At 56.9% G+C, this 20,177-nt stretch overlaps 2 protein-coding genes across 2 annotated transcripts; both read left to right on the plus strand.

Moving 5' to 3' along the window:
• Positions 1-31: 31 nt before the first annotated feature.
• LOC135995961 (fas-binding factor 1 homolog) lies at positions 32-9,696 on the plus strand. Its single transcript, XM_065647615.1, is given in 19 exon segments — positions 32-103; positions 581-608; positions 1,149-1,190; positions 1,765-1,839; positions 1,842-2,327; positions 2,876-3,005; positions 3,227-3,360; positions 3,643-3,755; positions 3,876-4,012; positions 4,076-4,181; positions 4,272-4,459; positions 4,941-5,025; positions 5,223-5,323; positions 5,684-5,890; positions 6,411-6,518; positions 6,837-6,990; positions 7,799-7,975; positions 8,161-8,406; positions 8,989-9,696. Coding segments are annotated over 19 exon segments (2,805 nt in total). The 3' UTR covers positions 9,205-9,696.
• A 2,525-nt stretch (positions 9,697-12,221) lies between these two features.
• Positions 12,222-16,642, plus strand: LOC135995962 (fas-binding factor 1 homolog). Its single transcript, XM_065647616.1, is given in 7 exon segments — positions 12,222-12,374; positions 12,818-12,955; positions 14,530-14,703; positions 14,889-15,012; positions 15,118-15,262; positions 15,618-15,741; positions 16,325-16,642. Coding segments are annotated over 7 exon segments (1,086 nt in total). The 3' UTR covers positions 16,553-16,642.
• Positions 16,643-20,177: the final 3,535 nt, after the last annotated feature.

Genomic DNA, 20,177 nt, shown 5'->3' on the forward strand with positions numbered 1-20,177 from the left:
TTCTGTGATTGCGGGTGTGTTTAAGGCTGAGATGGAGTCTGGTTTCCAGGGCCTTGGAGAGGCGCGAGCAGCAGGGAGCCAGCCGGGGGGGCGGCAGGGGGACGTAGGTTTAACAGCAAGTCGGGAAATCCTCCTCTCCCTGCAGGTCAGAGCGTGGACGTGAGCAAGGATCTTTGATCCCCCCCGGGGGCTGACAGCGGAGGAATCTGCGAGGAGACCATCTTGAGCAAGGGAAAGCCCGGCTCTTGCCATGGTGAGTGTGATGGGTGCTCAGGCAGGCCTGGGAAATCCCCAGTGCTGCTGTGGCACTGGCTGGCAGGCAGGAGCCATCCCGAGGGCTGGGGGCTTCTGCCCAGCTGGCAGGCAGGAGGGGCTGAGCTCCCTGGTGTCACTGAAGGTGTCACATCTCTCTGCTTGCCCGGGGTTTCACCTGCCATTTCCCAAGCAGTGCGGGCGGGACGAGGGCTTCGCTGGTGCTGCTGGGCTTCTCTGGAGAAACCTGCCTCTGGCTTTAGTGTGCTGAGAAAGTCCAGCTCAGACTCGCTTGGTTTTCTAATGAGGGAATTGTCTTTCTCCGTAGGCTACGCGAGCCAAGAGAAGCATAAGTGGTAAGTACACTGGCGTGGTCTCCTTTCCCTGTCCGTAGGTGCTTTGGTGTGCTGGGGATGCCTGGGACGGAGGAGGGGGGACACTGGGATGAGGTGGCAGCCCTGGCTACCGGAACGGTCGCCATCCCTGTGTGAAAGGTGCAGCTCAGTGCATTGTGTCATTGCTGACCCAAACATATTCACCTGCCTCTCCAGTCAAAGGGATTTGCTTCCTGGGCTCCTATATTCTGTTCCTGTGGGTTTTCCCAAATGTGGAGGAGAATATATGCGTTTATTTCAGTTCTTCCCCTCCCCTGCTCCCTAACTGCTGGTTTAGAGGCCTCTTGCTGCCCCTGATACTGAAGCAGTGCATTTGGGGTCAAGTCCTGGCCCTGGCAGCTCTCTGTGGAAGACATGGCAGACATTACATTGCTGGTGCTTGAGACCAAATCTTTCTTCTTGGGGGATCTCGGAAGAGCAAGCCTTATTGACATTGGGAGCTTTTCTGCACCAGCTTGATGAGCTCACCTGCCTCAGCACCTTGAATTTGTCTTGTTTCAGGCTCTATTGATGACATCCTTGAGGACCTGCGGGGATATGATGGTAAAATGAAGCTTCTTTGCAGCTGAAAGGGCAGCATCCTTGTCCTGGTCCTCCCTTCCTGGGAGCAGGAGTTGCTGGTGCAACAGCCCTTGATCTGCGAGAGGCTCCAGTTGTGAGGGGGGAGGCAGCAGGGAGCAGGGGGGACAGCCGGGTTCCCAGAGCCAGAGGCCACTGAACAGGTTGCCCGTCGGTCTGGGGAGGTGAAGAGAAGTTTGTCTCTGATTAAAAGCCTCTGTGGTCCATGAGAAGCTGGCAAATCCCCCTGTGGAGTGCCCAGGCCTGGGCTATGGCCGTGTCCATCATCCTGCTCTCTCCCTGCGTTTTTCCAGTTGAACCCCGTGTTACATCTGCCAGAGCTTCCCAGCCGGCCGGGAGCAGCGGTGGGAGAGCCTGGAGCAGCAGCGTGCGGGCCAGCAAGGAGTGAGTGCCTTTCAGATCTCTCCGTGCTCCCCACGTCCTCCTGACCTGCCCCGTCCTCAGCTTCTGCACCCGCTCCCCGCCCCGACAGGTGGTTTGCAGAGGATGATTTCTTCAGCAAGGTCCTTGCAGAGAACAAGGCAGCTGCAGGGGTGAGCCCAAATTTGGGGAGAGAGTCTGGATGTCCTGAGGGCTGGGGCTGAGCTCTCGGGCATCGCTGGCAGGGGGAAAAGACAGGAGAGGGGAGTGGGTGTCCGGTGGGAGACGGGCTTCCAGGTACCGAGGATGGAGCAAAGCCCGGGGGCACATGCTGCTGCAGCCCAGCCTTCCTGGGTGCGCTTTGGCTCAAGCGTCGTAGGAAGAGCCCTCACCCAAAGCAATGGGCTTGGGTGTTCCTGACGCTTCTCCCGGAGGCAGCAGCAGGATCTCAGCACAGGACTCAGGGCACAGAGCGTTTCAAGTACCGAAATCCCCCCATCTCAGCCCCCGTGCGCTGCAGCCGTGGCCCCCAGCACCAGCCTCCCAAGGGAAGAGCAGTGCTGAGGCATCCGCAGCGCTCGCCCTGTGCCCGTCCTCATCCTCTTGCTTTCCAGGACAAGGACGACGCGGACTGGGATTTCCTGGGGACATCGAAACCCGGTTCTGGGCCATGGAAGATGCCCGTGAAACGTGGCACTGAAAGCAGCTCTGCGACAACACCGGAACAGAGCAGCAGGAAAGGTAAGCAGGTTGCTGGATGCCTCCTCCTTGTAGGAAAGGAATCAGCAGCCTGGCTGAGTTTGTGTGAGGTCCCAGCTGATGAAATCGAAAGCCACCCAGTCCCATCTGTGACTAAGGAGAGCGGTCATTTCTAGAGCAACTCAATAACGGGCTTGGTTGTGCCACAGCTCAGGGAGTGCCACAGGTTACAGAACTGGCCTTTCCTTTGCGGGAAGGGAGGCTCAGATTTTCCCTTGGGCCTCACCCGGCCTGTTCTGCACGGTGCCAAATGAGACCAAGTTTTTGGGGTCAGGATTTGGGTGGCCGTAGCATCCCCGGTCCACGGCAAAGCCCAGCGGGGGCACGTCTGGGTGGGTCCCGGCTGCACTGTGGCTGTTACAGGCACTCGCCCCTCTTGTTCCTGCAGCGGGGATGCTCATGGGTCCGATGCTCCCCTCAAATGGCCTTTCTCCCCGATAAATCCCACTGGGCTGCTTGGATCTCTTGTTGTTTAAAAAACCAACACCTGCCCTGCTCAAACCTCCTCCCATGTGCGATCCCATCCCCAGAGCTACCCCCACGCCAGACGCCCCTGCGCACGGTGGCCCCGGTCCAGAGGAGGAAGACGTCGACGTTTGAAGATGTTGATGACGACAACCTGTTGGATGCGATGGGAATTGGCAATGGCCCAAAAAAAGAGTAAGGGCAGTGCGGAGGCGGTGGGAGTAACGCAGGGGGCGGGCTGCACGTTGAGCCGGTGCCACCGTGCTGGGGGGGGATGCTGGAGCTTCTGCCCATGGGTCCCAGCAAGGGGCAAGAGCAGCTGGTTTGGCAGAGAAGAGCCAGAGCAGCCTGGCCAGGCTGTGTGAGGAGGGACAGCCCTGCCTCTGGAGAAACCATCTGCCACCATGTCCCCACAGAGAGGAGCTCCGGCCAGCGCGCTCCAAGCTGGATGAGTTGTTCGGACGAGGCTCCGTGGCCAAAGTCCTGGAAAAGCCAGGTACGGGAGAGCATAGGGAGTTCAAACTGGATAAAAAGCTCCCAAAGCAGCCAGGTGAGCCCAGCCAGGGACGTTGGGAAGGTCTGCAGAGCTGACAGCATTGGCTTGGGCTAGCGAGCTTTATTTGTAATGCCCTTGCAGGGGAAATGCCCTTTCTGTCGGGGTGAGCAGGGCGGTTAACGGGCTCTGGGTCAGCGCGGGGGAAGGCGGCTCATGCAGAAGTGTTGTGCTCTGCCCTCGAGGCAGCCTGGGAGGAGGAGGAGGAGGAGGGGAGGGCTGGTGTCTTTGCAGCAGCTGCTCCTCTGGGCGCTGGCTCAAGGCTCCTTGTCTGAACAGAGGAGGAAAAGCATTGGGACAAGGAGGAACTTGTCTTTGGAGCCTACAAGCCCTCGATGGGCTCCAGGCCCGCGGTCCAGCCAGCAACGGGGCAGTCGGTGAGGTACGGTGCTGTGCGTGTGTCTGTAGCTCCAGCCACCACCCCGCTGTCCCTGCGGCTGAGCAGGCAGGTCCCCGCATCCCCTTGCAGGCAGGTCTGCAGCTGCTTCTCCTTCCTCAGGTTTTCTGCCGAGATCAGCGGCAGCGAACCGAACCCAGAGCTCCGCTCCACACCTCGTCGTCCAGGCAGACGGAACCCCGTGCAGAGAAGAAGGGGCGGAGACGACTGGCTGGGCTTGGAGGATGACGATTTCCTGGACCCGGACCCGCTGTCCCCAGCCAAGGGCAGCCCGGCACTCAGCATCCCCAGCCCTGCCGCAGCCGGGCGGCCCAGCCCCGCCAGCCAGCTCGGGGCTGCAGAGGAGGCAGCGGCTAAACCCGACCCGATGGACTGGCTGACGGCTGCCTTGGCTCGCAGGAAAGCCGAAGCACAGGCCGAGGTGCAGAAGATAGAGGCCAAGACCATGGAGACCCAGGAGAAGAAGGTCGAGCCCTCAGAGACCCAGGAGAAAAAGGCTGAGCCCTCAGAGGCCCAAGAGAAAAAGGCTGAGCCCTCGGAGGCACAAGAGAAAAAGGCGGAACCCTCGGAGGCCCAAGACACAAAGGCCGAGCCCTCGGAGGCCCAAGACACAAAGGCCGAGCCCTCGGAGGCCCAAGACACAAAGGCCGAGCCCTCAGAGACCGCGGGCGAAGGGCCGGGTCCCTGCTCTCCCGTCAGGTAAAAGTCCGGTCAATGGCCGCAGCGCTCCCGTCTGCTCCACGTGTGGCTGCTCCAGCAGCAGCTCTCAGCAACGCCTGCCTCAGAGTTATGAAATTCATTTAAGCACTTTCTTGTCTCCGGTTGGGGTAATGCCGCGGGTCTTTGTCCCGCTGATCCAGCCCACAGTCCCGTTCCCCTGTGCGGGTTCAGACTTGTGCCCTCTGAACGGGGCTCAGAAGGGAATTGCAGCCCAAGTGCCTCGAGCGGCGGGCAGGGGCTGTGAGCTGGGGGTGCCCGGGGAAGGGGGTGGGTGCAGCGAGGGGAGCACCAGGCTTGGAGCTGTTGGGGTCTTTGCTCCCTCGGCAGCCAAAAGGCTGAATCCTGCCGCAGCCGAGCGGGACGGAGGCTTTCAGCTGCGAGGCAGGAGCTGGTGTTGGGGAGGGATCTTGTCTCTCATGGCCTCCTCGGCTTGACCACATCGGGTGCTTTTTGCCTGCAGCCAGCTGGCCGCCTCCCCAGCAGCATCGGAGTGTCGGGCAGAGCTGCTGAGCGCCCAGGCCCGTGTGGCAGAGCTGGAGAGCCAGGTGAGCCCCAGCGCCTGTGGAGGGGGACATGGGTGAGCCAGGGGGAGGAGAAGGGGCCACGTCTGCTCCAAACAGCATCAGGGTGACGGGAGAGAGGAGCAACCTCCCTGTCCAGAGATGCCAACGGCCACCGAGTGCTGCTGTGGGGGTTCTGTCCCCGGGGCAGCACAAGAACCTTCTCCCCGGGTGCCCGGTAGGTGCGGATGCTGGAGGAGGAGCGGGCGCATCACAAACTGTTGCTGGAGAGTGCGCAGCAGCAGCACCGGGAGTACCTGGATCTCCAGAAGAGCAGCCACAGGTAGCGGGCTCTGGCCTGTGCTCCCCTCCTCCGGCAGGTCCTCGCCTACAGCCCCATCCAGCTCCCCTGGGGGGACAGTGCTGGGGCGTGTCCCAAATCCTCCCTGGGTGGGTGACAAGAGGAGGGGCCTGTCCCTTTGCCAGCAAGTCCCCAACCAGGGCATCGCACTGGGCAGCAGCAGAGGGCTCAGGGCTCAGAATGCGGAGAGTGAAGCAGCCCCTGCCTCAGTTTCCCCACGCACACAGCAACACCGATCTGCTGCTAAATCCCCGTGTGCCCTTTGGGTGCAGAGTGCCAGGTACTGCAATGACAGCAACACTTGTTTGGTGCCGTGACCCCTCACGGGCTCTCTCCGGGCAGGACCTCAGTGACCCTACTGGAGGAGAACTACGGGCAGCGGGTGGAGATGCTGCGGCAGCAGAACGAGCAGCTGGTGGCTCAGCTGCGGCAGCAGTGGCAGGACACGGCGCGCGATCGGGCAGAGCTGCTGGCGCAGCACCGGCTGGACCTGGAGGAGCTGCGGGAGCAGCACCGGCTGGAGCTGCAGCGGCTGCGGGAGCTGCAGAGGTGAGAGCGGCACGAGCGGCATGTGGTGCCGGTACCCCCGCTCTGGGTGAAGGAACCAGGGAACGGTTTGGGGAGATGGTGAAAGGAGAAAGGAGAGTCCAGAAGCGCTGGGTTGAGGGCAGCTCAGTGGCTTTTGGAGTGGGGATTTGCTTTGCAGCTGGAGACAGGGAGATCTGGCTGGAGACATCATCCCGACGGAATGCATTGCATTTTGAAAGATGCTGAACCCCATGTTTTCTCTCCCCCAGATTCCTTTTATTCAGAACAATGAGTTGCTGATGTCTGCATAGTTTGGGTCAATGAGAAATCTGGTTTTAGGCAGAGAAGCCCATAACCCCCAGATGTGGTCCGTCCCAGATGTGGATGGCAGTCTGTGGGATGCCCCGTGACAGACCACCCTGCCAGCTCAGCTCCTGGGACCTGGTTCTCAGCCCCACGACAGAGCCTCTTCCACGGTGCCCGTCACGGGGAGCACCAGTTTGTAACAGCCCGTGCTGGGCTCCTTCCCCGTGTCCTGCAGGGGGTCTGTCCAGGAACTGCGCAAGAAACACGAGGAGCAGCTCCAGCACGTGAAGTGGCTGAAAGAGCAAGAGATGGATGTGCTGACCAGCACCACTTCACACACCAGGTACGGACAGCCGGTGTCGTGTCCCCGCGTTGATCCCTGGCCAGGGCGTTCCCTGTCCTCCGGGGAACCAGGCCCGCAGCACAGGAGGAGCAGGGGCCATCCTCTCTCCCACCCGCAGCCCCCAGGGATGCTGGGCTGTTGTTTAGTATCTGTCTGTGCTCCCCGAAGCAGCAGCTGCATCTTCCTCCGGCTGTGCTCTGATCCCGAGAGGTTCGGGGCAGGGCTGCCCGGCCTACGGCCCAGCACACGTCCCCGTCTCGTTCGCAGTGAGACAAAGTGTGTCCCCCAGGGTGACCCTCCCCTCGCTCCTCTGCACAGGTCTCTGGACGGCATCATTGAGAAGATGGAGAAGTTCTCCAGTGACCTGCAGAACATGTGCAAGAGGGACATGGAGGAGGAGCGGAGCCGTGTCCAGGAGCTGGTGACCAACACGGAGGCCAGGCTGGGCGAGCAGACTCGGCTGCTGGAGCAGGTGAGCCCACGCTGTGTCCTCTGCCCGGGCCAGGCTCCTGGCTGGGTCCGGGGCGTTTCTCTGGCCCACAGGAGGTCCCCGGCCTGGAGCCCGTGAATGGTGTCTGTCCCTGCAGCATCTGGCAGGCTCACGGGTGGGTCCTGCTCACCAGGGAGATGTTCAGCGCTGCCTTCTGGTGACAGGGATGTCGCTCGGGGTGGTGAGAATGGGGGTGTCCCAGGAACAGGCTCCACCAGCCCGTTTCAGATGTTGACTGAAGCATCAACTCTGTCTCTCCCCTTTACCCGTGAGGAGTTTGGGCAGCCAGACCAGGCGCAGCCGCCTCTGTTGTGAGTCTGGGGAGAGGAAACCCCCACGGTGGATGAGGCAAAACCTCCCCGTGCCACGGCGACGTGTCCAGAGCCAGTTCTGCTCCCCCCAGGGCTGTCCAGAGGGGACATGTGGCACAGACAGTGCGGCAGAGCTGCATTTTTCAGGGCTGCCAGGGTGGCAAAGGACCACTCAGGCTGGGTATTTCCAGTGCCGAGGAACTGCTGTGCGGTGAGCGTGTTTGAGGGTGTGCAGCACGGTGAGGGGCTGCGTCCGTTCTGAGGAAGGAGTGTGTGTGTGTGTCCGGTCCCAGCTCTGCCAGCCCTGGTCCCCACAGGTGGAGGGGTGAGGGCACTGCTGGAGCACCGGGGGCTGTTGCTCTGCACCCAAAGCGGCCACAGGAGGAGCTCAACAGGGGCTCTGCCTCCCCCTCAGAAGACGTGAGATGGTGTCCGGGACAGGGCAGGTGATTCATCGGTTTCCCCCGTGCCCACCCTAGGAGCGGGCAGAGCTGAAGATGCAGGGCCAGGAGCTGAAAGCCAAGGAGGAGCAGCTGGCGAGAGACAGGCAGAGGCTGGATAAGGCCTGGCAGGAGCTGAGGCTGGAGAAGGAGAAGGTGAACGGGGCCGCGCTGCGTGTCCAGCAGCAGGAGGAGCTGATGAGAAGCTCGAAAGAGGTAAGCCGAGCGTCTGCACCACGGTTCGTAGCGGTGCATGGGCTGGCAGCACAGCCAGGGTCTCACAGCCCTCCTGAAGTCATGAATCCTGTGCCGGGAGGGGAACAAGGGGACGCGCAGAGGAGCCCCAGCCCAGGGCAGCGAGGGTCCCTGTCCCCAAGCTCCCCAGCCGCTCTGCCTTGCAGCTCTTGGCCCAGAAGCACGCGGAGGGGGAGCGAGCCCTGGGGGAGGCACGCAGGATGCAGCGCGAGTTCTGGGACAAGCTGCAGGTCCTGCAGCAGCAGCAGGAGCAGCTGAAGCAGCAGCAGGAGCAGCTGAAGCAGCAGCAGGAACAGCTGAAGCAGCAGGAGTGGCGTCTGGACCAGGAAAAGGCCTCCTTAGCTTCCACGTACAGCGCCCAAGTGGAGCTGCTGAAGTACCAGGCCGAGCAGGTGAGGCGGGGGAGAGCGGGGCTGGAAGGGGCTGCGGAGCCGCTGGCGGAGCTGGGCTGGGTGAACCCGACGGGGCCCTGAGAGCCGGGGGGTCTCCTGAGATCAGGGCTGAGCCCTGGGCTGGGCCGGGTGGGCTGGAAGAAGCCGCGGGCAGCCAGAGGAGTGACAGCAGAGGCAAGGAGAGGGGGATGCTCGCAGCTTGTCTCAGGCTGGCTCCACGTCCAACCCGAGATGGACATCGTCCTCAGCTTGAAGGGGTTGCCCTCTGCTCAGCCCTTCCCTGGGTGGGAGATGCCAGCTCTGCTGGACTCTGGCTTTGTGGTGTCCCCATCCTGTGCCGTCAGGTCCCTGCTGGGTCTTTCCCCAGGCAGGGACGCTCTTGGAGGCTTCCCCTGCGGGTCCTGCTCAGACTGTGAGGTTCTAGGCTCTGGAGGAGCCAGGGAGGGGTCACATTCATAGGGGGCCATGGCACGAGGGAGGCTTTGGGATCCTTCTCTTGTTGATGAGCAACACCTTGGACTGCGACTCTGTTTCTGTGGCACTTTCTGGGATCATTCCCACCCATCCTTCCTTTCTTCTCAGGAGGACAAACGCTTAGAGGAGGAGAGAAACTTCTTGGAGTCCCTCAGGAAAGCACGATACAACACTTCACGACTGTCAACAACCCCTCCGCCCTCCTCCTCTTCCGTGGACGATGACATTGAGTATACGCGTTCATTTATGAAGGCCCTGAGGAAAGCATCTCCACCTGTGCAAGTAGTCAATCTGTCCTCCCTTCTCCGGCCTACCATTTCTTAGAGGATTTTCTTTCTTCCTTTCTCTTCAAAAACGATCTCGGAGAGTTCAGAGTGCGAAGTTCTTCCCCAGCGCCCGTGACGCCACAGTTGGTCTGGCCTCCATCCCTCAGGGCGAGTGCCACTCTACAGCTGCTACAGGAACCTTTCATCAGGCTCTGCTCCAGTGGCCGTTCTGTCAGCTCTGGTTCTGTCGTGACTTGTAATAACATCGTATGTGAGACTGTGGTTACGAGTTCAAGGCCTTAGAGACTTCAGGAGTTCGTTTGGACACATTAGCAGGGATGCTTAATAAACACAAAGGGAGGACTGTTGCAGAATAAGTTTAATCACTTAAATTCCTTTAGTTGTATTCTATGCTTCAAAATATCGCGATAAGGACAGAGAAAAAACTGCCTGGAAGACAGAGGAAGAGAATCCAAGAAGAAACAACGAAGGCCCCCGACCCAAAATTACCACTGGACCAACAGGCTTGTGAAGGATACGTGAAGAGCGGGTGCACAGACTGTGGGGCTTTAAAAGCCGAAGTCTCTTTTGTCTCATGCTCCTCCTGCTGAGAGGCCCCAAGTCCAGACCGTTTCTTTGCTGTTATGCAGTTATTTATGGAGATCCTGAGGAAAGCGCCCCACAACACTTCACCTCTGCCGGCATCCCGACCGTCCTCCCTTCTCTGGACTGAAGAGAAGCTGCTAAATTAATGTAGACTGGGATTAAGTTACAAAGATGTCCCCATGGTTAACCAACGACAACATGGCAAATGCTTTCTAACCACCTGCAAAACGAGGGGATATTTTTCAAGTTTTAAATCGTTCTGCCTGACAAAGAGACCTGAAGATTAAGGAACACGTTGTTTAGAAGCAGAGCGCTTAGCTTATATTTGACTAGTAATTAATAGTAAGAAACTCATCCGTTATAACTAACTTCATACTAACCTTATGTTAGCTCACAGGAAGGAGATTGGGGAACCACCTGGTGATAATGTGAATAGAGAAACCTTGCTGACATATTATATTCAGTCGCCATTGTATAAATTAGATGATGAGGAAAAGTGGCCTCTGAATGAAACTCTGAATTATGCCACGTGAACGTTATTCTTGAAGAGAGAAGGAAAGTGGGCTCAGGTCATGTATGCTGATACGTTTTTCACTTTGCGAAAACCCCCAGAGTGGCAGACAGAATGCGGTATTAACTTGCCACCACAGGATCCAGCTGTGTTCACATGAAAAAGGGAGCGGAATAAAGCTCAGGGGAAGTTGAAACGATGCCGTTCAGCGTGTAGAATAAGACAGGAAACTCCCCTGATGAGAGGGGAGGGCGAGATAGAAGAGTGTGTGTCCCCACGGGGTGTAGAATTGAAGATTATTTGCCCTGCCCTTCCGAGGTGGTGAAACTCAGGAGAGAGACGAGGAAAACAGGGAAAAGAATCAGAGTGTTTAGTTGATACTGGAACGTCTCATTCAGTTTTGAATCAGGAATTGATACCATTAGATGAAGATTTTGTAACTGTTGTGGGAGCTACTGGCCAAGAAGAGAAAGCTTTCCTCAACAGCCAATGAAATAGAAATTGGGAAAACAAATTGGAATTCCTAAGTTCTCATCTATGCCTGGGTCTCCAAAACTGTTACGGAGACGAGACTTATGAAAACAATTGCAAGCAATAATAACATTCAAGCAAGGTGAAGTGACATTCAAGATAAAAGAATTGAGCTTTTAAATTTGGCAGTGATTCAAACTGACAAGCAAAGCCATAGACCTCAGGAAATGTTGGATCGAGTATTTCCAGGGCTACGGGCTTCAAGAGTTCCTAGTAAATCAAAGAATGCAGAACTTGAGAGCGGGGAAGCTCCTCCAGGAAATGAGACTTTGTGATCTCCTGATAGCCACAGAAACCAAAGAAGACCGTATGCAATGCACTGTAAGTCTGCTAAATTTTGTGAGATGTAGTGGGTGTCGAGCTTCCCAACAGAAAGCCCAGCTGATACAGCACCAAGTGACTTATCTGGGATTCGAGATCTCCGGAGGGCAGCCAGGGCTGGGGATGGAGCAAAAAGAAGCTATTTGCTGGACATTTCTTAGAATGGCACGTTGGTGCAGACTTGGAGTTTATAATTTTGGACTTTTAGTAAAGCTTTTGTATGAACCGTGAAACAAAAAGACTTCCAAGTTGAATTGGACAAGAGAAGCATTTGAGGGCATTTGCACAACTAAACCAAGAACCTGGGTCTCCCAGATATCACCAAGCCGTTTTAGTTATACTCACACGAAAGGCCAAGCATTGCTTGGCGTGTTCTAGCGCAGCAATTGAGTCCTCAGAACCGAGCAGCGGCTGCTTCCCTAAGCAGTCAGATGAAGCGAGCAAAGGCTGGCCTGGATGTCTTGGAGCTGTGGCAGCTCTTGCACTCGCTGTATAGGAAGCTCCTGAGTTCACCAGGGGACAGAAAATGACCGTATTGGTGTCCCACACAGTCACAACCGTACTGGAACCAAAAGGTACCCATGGGTTATCTCGCTGGAGATTCCTGAATACCAGGCGGTATTGGTGGAACAAGGTGATGTGAATATTGCCATTACCAACATTGTCAATGCAGCCCCTTTCCTCAGTGGATCTGTTTCAGAGCCTGTGGTCCAGGATTGCTTGGAAACAATGGGAGCTGTTTACTCCAGCAGACGGGATTTAAAGGAACAGGAAGACGCTGAAGACTCCTGGTTCACTGATGGAAGCAGCTTTGTAAAGCAAGGAGTACATAAAGCTGGGTATGCCCTACCAACTACCCACGAGGTAATCGAAGCTAAACCTTTGCCTCCTGGGGCTTCTGCCCAGACAGCTGCACACGCACGAGCTTTAGAATTATCCAGAGAGAAGAAGAGTAATATTTGCACTGATTCCAAGTATGCTTTGGGAGTGCTGCAAGCCCATGGACCATTTGAAAAGGCCCAAGTTTATTAACAGCACAAGGAGAACAGATTAAACATGGTACTCCAATTGTCGGAAGCCGGGCTGTTACTGGACAAGTTGCCGTCATGCATTTCAAGGAGAATCGAAAAGGAGACACTGATCAGGAAGCTGGAAATAAATTGGCAGCTGATACTGCGAGACAAGCTGCTGAAAAGACAGAGAGAGATATGAGAGCGATGTCTCCGATCCCGGGTGGCTGTCTCCTCGAACCACCATCAGTAAACTCTACCTTGCGGTATGTGAACAGAGACCTTCTCAGGTTGGCCAGAAGCATTCCCCTGCCCAACTAGTAAAGCTGGAAAAGTAACTAAAGCTTTGTTAAATGAGATCATACCCCGATCTGGGGTACCCGCTGTGATGTCCTCTGATAGAGGGCCCCGTTTTGTTGCACAGGTAGTGCTGCAAGTCAGTAGAGCATCAGAGATCGATTGGCAGTTGCCAACTCTCTACAAGTCTTAAGCAAGTGGGCAGGTGGAAAAGAAACTGAGTTATATAATCGAACAGCAGATAAACAGAATTTGTCAAGAAACTAACTGGAAGTAGAATCAAGCACTACCTTTAGCGCTGCTCAGAATTAGAGTGAAGCCTCGAGCCAAAGAAAACTGAAGTCTTTTCTTTCAAGCCAATAGATGAAGTTTCCGTTAAAGCTTTTTCATGTCAGCCTTCAGAAGAGAAGTGGAATGGGCTGTTCCAGGTATTGCTGCCGGCCTTTACTGCCATCAAGATTAAAGAGCAACCTGCCTGGATTCAGTATTCAAGAGTGAAGAAAGCAGCAGATAAGAAACAGACGTCGGAGCCAGTAGGACCTTCCGCTGTCCAATTCTCTCAGCGTTGATCTCAGTGACTCTAAAAAGTACGAGTGCAGTAACAAATGCTTTTACTCCAAGGTGGCCTTTACACGGGTCTTTAGTGAAAACTATTATAGCCCAACATGAACTAAAGGAAAAATGTGGACAGGTCGAATCTGAAACAACTAAATATCCCTCGTTAGCATTATTGGTGATAATTATAGTCTTGCCAATAGTGAATTTTGCTTTTGGTACAAGCTAAAGACTCTTACAAAGCAAATTTGGGCTTTGCCCACGGTATTGAAATAGGAGCAACCGCAAATCCTTTTGGGAATCAACTAAAGTATGACATGAAGTCACTGAAGATGATACATCTTGGAGTTCTGAAGAAATTTGGCATAAGCTTGCTTCATGGCTACCGATTCGACCTAGTCAAAGTAGCTGTTGATGTTTGTGACTCTAATTTTAATGCTAATAATTTTTACTTGCATTACGCGACAATGCTCGATTAGGTACTGTTGTGGGGTAACAAAGAGCTATGCCGTACCGCAACCCGAGATGATAATATTTTGTAGATCTCTATTGCAAAAGAATTTTGGCTTTGGTTTGGATACACTTTGGGTTTGGTTATGCACTTTAATGCCTAAAGACACAGTAGAAGCTGCTGTGGCTTGAACTTACCTGTCTTCTATCAGAGGACATCACAGCGGGGACCCCAGATCGGGGTATGGTCTCATTTAACAAAGCTTTAGTGACTTTTCCAGCTTTACCAGTTGGGCAGGGGAATGCTTCTGGCCAACCTGAGAAGGTCTCTGTTCACATACAGTCTTGTGGTCCCTCCCGCCGAGAGGCCCCTGTCCGGACTGTCTCTTTGCTGTACCTTTTAAGTTGTTTTTAATCTTGTAAAGAGATGATTTTTTAAATACTAACGTGTGAGACTCTGCTATGGGAAACCTGGGGTCAAGAACATTTCTGCGACAGTTTTGTGCACGTGAATCTGCATGTGGCACTACTTTGCTCATGGAGCTGGGAAGGAAATACTCGTCCTTCTCTGGAGCCTCTGCTTCCTTCAGCTTTCCAGAAGACACATTCGTGTTTTCCAGCACCCCCTTCTTTTGCTGCCCTGCAGCAACTCCTTTGGCCTCTGTTCCATCCCCAGCACAAGATAGTGATACTGCTCTGAGGACAAAACCAAGTAGTACTAATCAACCAGGTGCTGATAATAGACGTTCTGCCCTTCTTTCAACTGTTACTATTTTTGTAGCACTATCTCAAAGCATTTTGCAACTGTTAATTATGGGGATTTGATGTGAAAACCCACATGCAGTGATGGTAGAAACTGGAAATTTGTCCTGGAATGATGGAGTCAGTATTTGAGGGGAGAAATCAGTTGCCCAAGGTCGTTAGGTCTTCAGTGAGAACATGGAGAACGTGTGCAGTGACCTGCAGAACCGAGGGCTGTTGCTCTGCACCCAAAGCGGCCACAGGAGGAGCTCAACAGGGGCTCTGCCTCCCCTTGGGAAGACGTGAGATGGTGTCAGGGACAGGGCAGGTGATGCATCGGTTTCCCCCGTGCCCACCCTAGGAGCGGGCAGAGCCGAAGATGCAGGGCCAGGAGCTGAAAGCCAAGGAGGAGCAGCTGGCGAGAGACAGGCAGAGGCTGGACGAGGCCTGGCAGGAGCTGAGGCTGGAGAAGAAGGTGAACGGGGCCGCGCTGCGTGTCCAGCAGCAGGAGGAGCTGACGAGAAGCGCCAATGAGGTAAGCGCAGCGTCTGCACCACGGTTCGCAGCCGAGCACGGGCCGGCAGCACAGCCGGGGTCTCACAGCCTTCCTGAAGTCGTGAATCCTGTGCCGGGAGGGGAACAAGGGGACGCGCAGAGGAGCCCCAGCCCAGGGCAGTGAGGGTCCCTGTCCCCAAGCTCCCCAGCCGCTCTGCCTTGCAGCTCTTAGCCCAGAAGCACGCGGAGGGGGAGCGAGCCCTGGGGGAGGCACACAGGATGGAATCCCAGTTCCGCGACAAGCTGCAGGTCCTGCAGCAGCAGCAGGAGCAACTGAAGCAGCAGGAGCGTCTGCATCAGGGAAGTGTCTCCTCACCCTCCCAACTGGGCCAGGGGCCACGGTGCACAAGGCCTGAAGCTTTTCTGACAGCTTCTCTCTCTCCCTTTCTCCCAGAGACCGCGCAGCAGCGGCTGAGCACGGCTCACCAGAGGAGACGGCATGAATAGCCCCGTGAGGAGCTGCCCAACCACCCTGTGACACCGCTGACCACAGCCCAGGACCTCGGTGCCCCGACCGATGGTCTCTCCAGCACCCTGGCTGAGGCTTCCGCACGCTGCAGGTGGGAAGGGACTTGCCGGGGGGCAGCTGCGCTTGTACCTGTGTCTCAGGAGGCTTGGGATGGTCCTGGGGGCTGGTTTAGTGCCCCTGCATATAAACCTCAGGTGCGAGTTGCCCTCTCGTCCTCTGCAGGGGCTCAGCGGAGCTCTCTGAGCCAGGGCAGTGCCTGGAGGGGGCAGGAGGGGAGAGGCAGGCGAGTTAAAGCCCGTTTGTCCTGGGAGGCTGGGGAGGACCCCGCTGCAGGGACACGCAGGCAGCAGAACAAGGGATGCTGTGGTGTCTACGTCTGCAGTTCATCTAATGGCAGCATCTCGCACTCCGGCTCCTGTTCCAGACTTTCTGCCTCCCACTAGGACGCTCCCTCGGCACAGCCCGCGGGATATCGGGGAGTCCCTGCCCGTGGCCGACAACCCCGTGCTCAGTGCCCAGGTGCAGCTGCTGAAGTTCCAGGCCCAGTGGGTGAGGCAGGGGAGAGCGGGGCTGGAAGGGGCTGCGGAGCTGCTGGCGGAGCTGGGCTGGGTGAACCCGACAGGGCCCTGAGAGCCTCGGGGGTCTCCTGAGATCAGGGCTGAGCCCTGGGCTGGGCCGGGTGGGCTGGAAGGAGCCGCGGGCAGCCAGAGGAGTGACAGCAGAGGCAAGGAGAGGGGGATGCTCGCAGCTTGTCTCAGGCTGGCTCCACGTCCAACCCGAGATGGACATCGTCCTCGGCTCGAAGGGGTTGCCCTCTGCTCAGCCCTTCCCTGGGTGGGAGACGCCAGCTCTGCTGGACTCTGGCTTTGTGGTGTCCCCATCCTGTGCCGTCAGGTCCCTGCTGGGTCTTTCCCCAGGCAGGGACGCTCTTGGAGGCTTCCCCTGCGGGTCTTGCTCAGACTGTGAGGTTCTAGGCTCTGGAGGAGCCAGGGAGGGGTCCCCTTCATGGGGGGCCATGGTACGAGGGAGGCTTTGGGATCCTTCTCTTGTTGATGAGCAACACCTTGGACTGTGACCCTGTTTCTGTGGCACTTTCTGGGATCATTCCCACCCATCCTTCCTCTCTTCTCAGGAGGATGATTACTTAGAAAGGGAGAAGATCTTCTTGGAGTCCCTCAAGAAAGCTCGATACAACACTTCATGTCTGTCAGCATCCCGTCCGTCCTTCTGCCCTTCTCCGGACCACGATTTCTTTGAGGTTACGCAGTTATTTCTGGAGATCCTGAGGAAAGCGCCCTACTGCACTTCACCTCTGCCAGCATCCCGGCCGTCCTCCCTGCTCCTGACCACCATTTCTTAGAGGGTTTCTTAAGAGAAATGGGTTTAAAAGCCCAAGTCTCTTTTGCCTTGTGTTCCAACCCCTGAAAGGCCCCCAGTCTGGACTGTTTCTTTGCTGTACCTTTCAAGTTGTTTTGTATCTTATAATTAAATTATTTTTTAAAGCACAAACGTCTGAGATTCTGGTATGGGAAACCTGGGGTCAAGAACATTTCTGTGACAGTTTTGTGCACAGGAATCTGTGTGTGGCACCACTTTGCTGATGGAGCTGGGAAGGAAATTCTCGTCCTTCTCTGGAGCCAAAAAACCCACAGATGGTAGTTGGAGAAACTGCCAATTTGACCTGGGATGATGAAGCCGGTGTTTGAGGGCAGAAATCAGTTGACCCAGGTCCTTGGGTCTGGAGGTTGTTGTGGGATGTTCTTCTGGTTTTTAAAGGCCATCTTGCAGAAAACAACAATCCCAAGTGAGGTGTCCAGGCTGTTTTTTCCTCCCCATGCATTCCCAAGGAGCTTTGTCTGATTTCCTTCAGTTTGTTTTTATATTGACTCGGGGCTCGCGCAGGGCTGTCTGGATTAGCAGAGGAAAGCTGTTGCTTTTACCAGAAGGTCCTGGTGCCCAGTGAACCCAGTACAGCTCCAGCTGCCCTGTTTGTCTGGCCTCCATCCGTCAGGGCGAGTGCCACTGGCCACCCGGCCAGCGCTACCGGGAGGCAGTTGCCCCCGTAGGGGTGGATCCCGCCGGCCGTGGTAGGGCCGAGCTGTCACAGGAGTTCTGGTTGACAACAGGTTGACCATGAGCCAGCAACGCGCCCTGTGGCCAAGAAGGTCGATGGTACCCGGGGTCCATGAGGAGGAGCGTGGCCAGCAGGTTGAGGGAGGTGAATCCTCCCCCTCTGCTCTGCCCTGGTGAGGCCCCATCTGAGTTGTGTGTCCAGTTCTGGGCTCCCCAGTTTAAGAAGGACAAGGAATTACTGGAGAGAGTCCAGCGCTGGGCTACAAAGATGCTGATGGGTCTGGAGCATCTTTCTTGTGAGGAAAGGCTGAGAGAGCTGGGGCTGTTGAGCTGGAGCAGAGAAGCTGAGAGGGATCTGATCAATGTGATCAATATCTCAGGGTGGGTGTCAGAGGATGGACCAGACTCTGTTCAGTGGTGCCCAACGCCAGGGTGAGGGGCAACGGGCACAGACTGAAACACAGGAGGGTCCAGCTGAACATGAGGAGAAACTTCTTTGCTGGGAGGTGCCAGAGCCTGGACCAGGCTGCCCAGAGCGGGTGTGGAGTCTCCTTCTCTGGAGACATTCAAACCCGCCTGGACCGACCTGTGTGATCTGCTCTGGTGACCCTGCGTGAGCAGGGGGGCTGGGCTGGGGGATCTCCAGGGGGCCCTTCAGCCCCAGCCAGGCGGGGATTCTGGGATTCTGTCACTTGTTCTCAAGCCGAAGTGAAATTCCGTAGTTCTCTGCAGGCTCAGCAGCTGCTCTGCACTGAAGGAGACACACTTAGACAAGAGCCTCGAGAAAGCCCGTCCAGAAGGTTTCAGTGTTTGAAGCCATTAGGCGTGTAGGCTTTGAAAAGAGGTTTGAAAGTGCCCCGGGGGGCAGCGGAGCCGCCGGGGCTGGAGCTGCCGGCCCTGCCCCGGGCCCGCCGGGGACTCCATTTCCCAGCACCCGGCGAGAGGAGAAGGGCCGGGCCGGGCCGGGAAGGGAAGGGAAGGGAAGGGCCGGGCGGGGCCGGGCGGGGCTGCTGCGGGCGGGGCCGGGGCTGCCGTGAGCCCGGGGACCGGGACGCTGCGGCCATGGCCACCAGGCCCGCGCCCGCTGGGGGCCGGGGGCGCGAGGGCCCCCGGTGTCGCGGCCACGGGACGCGGAGCGGCGGCGGTTGGTGCGGCCGCTGCCGTTGGTGCGGTCGGTGCGGTCGGTGCGGTCGGTGCCGCGGCGGCTGCTCCGTCCTGCAGCATCGCGGGAGGTGCTGTTCATCTCGGCGACTTGTGGATCTGGAGACTTCGGTTGACGCCTTGAGCTACTGGAGTGTGTCCAGAGAAGAGCAGGAGAGCCGGTGAGGGGCTGGAGCACAAGTGTGATGGGAGCGGCTGAGGGAGCTGGAGGTTCAGCTGGAGAACAGGAGCTGAGGGGAGACCTTCTGATCTCTGAAGTGCCCGAAAGGAGCTTGGAGCCGGGGGGGTCGGGCTCTGCTCCCCAGGAACAAGCGCTGGGATGAGAGGAAACGGCCCCAAGTTGCGGCAGGGGAGGTTGAGGCTGGATCTGGGGAACAATTTCTTCCCCAAAGGGCTGTGGGGCACTGGAACAGGCTGCCCAGGGCAGTGGTGGAGTCCCCATCCCTGGAGGGGTTTGAAAGATGCAGAGATGAGGTTCTCAGGGACATGGGGTGGGGGCGGACTTGGTAGTGTGAGGTTTATGGTTGGACTCAATGATCTTGAGGGTCTTTTCCAACCAGAATACTTCTGCGATTCTGTGATTGCGGGTGTGTTTAAGGCTGAGATGGAGTCTGGTTTCCAGGGCCTTGGAGAGGCGCGAGCAGCAGGGAGCCAGCCGGGGGGGCGGCAGGGGGACGTAGGTTTAACAGCAAGTCGGGAAATCCTCCTCTCCCTGCAGGTCAGAGTGTGGACGTGAGCAAGGATCTTTGATCCCCCCCGGGGGCTGACAGCGGAGGAATCTGCGAGGAGACCATCTTGAGCAAGGGAAAGCCCGGCTCTTGCCATGGTGAGTGTGATGGGTGCTCAGGCAGGCCTGGGAAATCCCCAGTGCTGCTGTGGCACTGGCTGGCAGGCAGGAGCCATCCCGAGGGCTGGGGGCTTCTGCCCAGCTGGCAGGCAGGAGGGGCTGAGCTCCCTGGTGTCACTGAAGGTGTCACATCTCTCTGCTTGCCCGGGGTTTCACCTGCCATTTCCCAAGCAGCGCGGGCGGGACGAGGGCTTCGCTGGTGCTGCTGGGCTTCTCTGGAGAAACCTGCCTCTGGCTTTAGTGTGCTGAGAAAGTCCAGCTCAGACTCGCTTGGTTTTCTAATGAGGGAATTGTCTATCTCCGTAGGCTACGCGAGCCAAGAGAAGCATAAGTGGTAGGTACACTGGCGTGGTCTCCTTTCCCTGTCCGTAGGTGCTTTGGTGTGCTGGGGATGCCTGGGACGGAGGAGGGGGGACACTGGGATGAGGTGGCAGCCCTGGCTACCGGAACGGTCGCCATCCCTGTGTGAAAGGTGCAGCTCAGTGCATTGTGTCATTGCTGACCCAAACATATTCACCTGCCTCTCCAGTCAAAGGGATTTGCTTCCTGGGCTCCTATATTCTGTTCCTGTGGGTTTTCCCAAATGTGGAGGAGAATATATGCGTTTATTTCAGTTCTTCCCCTCCCCTGCTCCCTAACTGCTGGTTTAGAGGCCTCTTGCTGCCCCTGATACTGAAGCAGTGCATTTGGGGTCAAGTCCTGGCCCTGGCAGCTCTCTGTGGAAGACATGGCAGACATTACATTGCTGGTGCTTGAGACCAAATCTTTCTTCTTGGGGGATCTCGGAAGAGCAAGCCTTATTGACATTGGGAGCTTTTCTGCACCAGCTTGATGAGCTCACCTGCCTCAGCACCTTGAATTTGTCTTGTTTCAGGCTCTATTGATGACATCCTTGAGGACCTGC

Source organism: Caloenas nicobarica, chromosome 18, assembly GCF_036013445.1.
Source record: "Caloenas nicobarica isolate bCalNic1 chromosome 18, bCalNic1.hap1, whole genome shotgun sequence".
NCBI classification, from domain to species: Eukaryota; Metazoa; Chordata; class Aves; order Columbiformes; family Columbidae; genus Caloenas; species Caloenas nicobarica.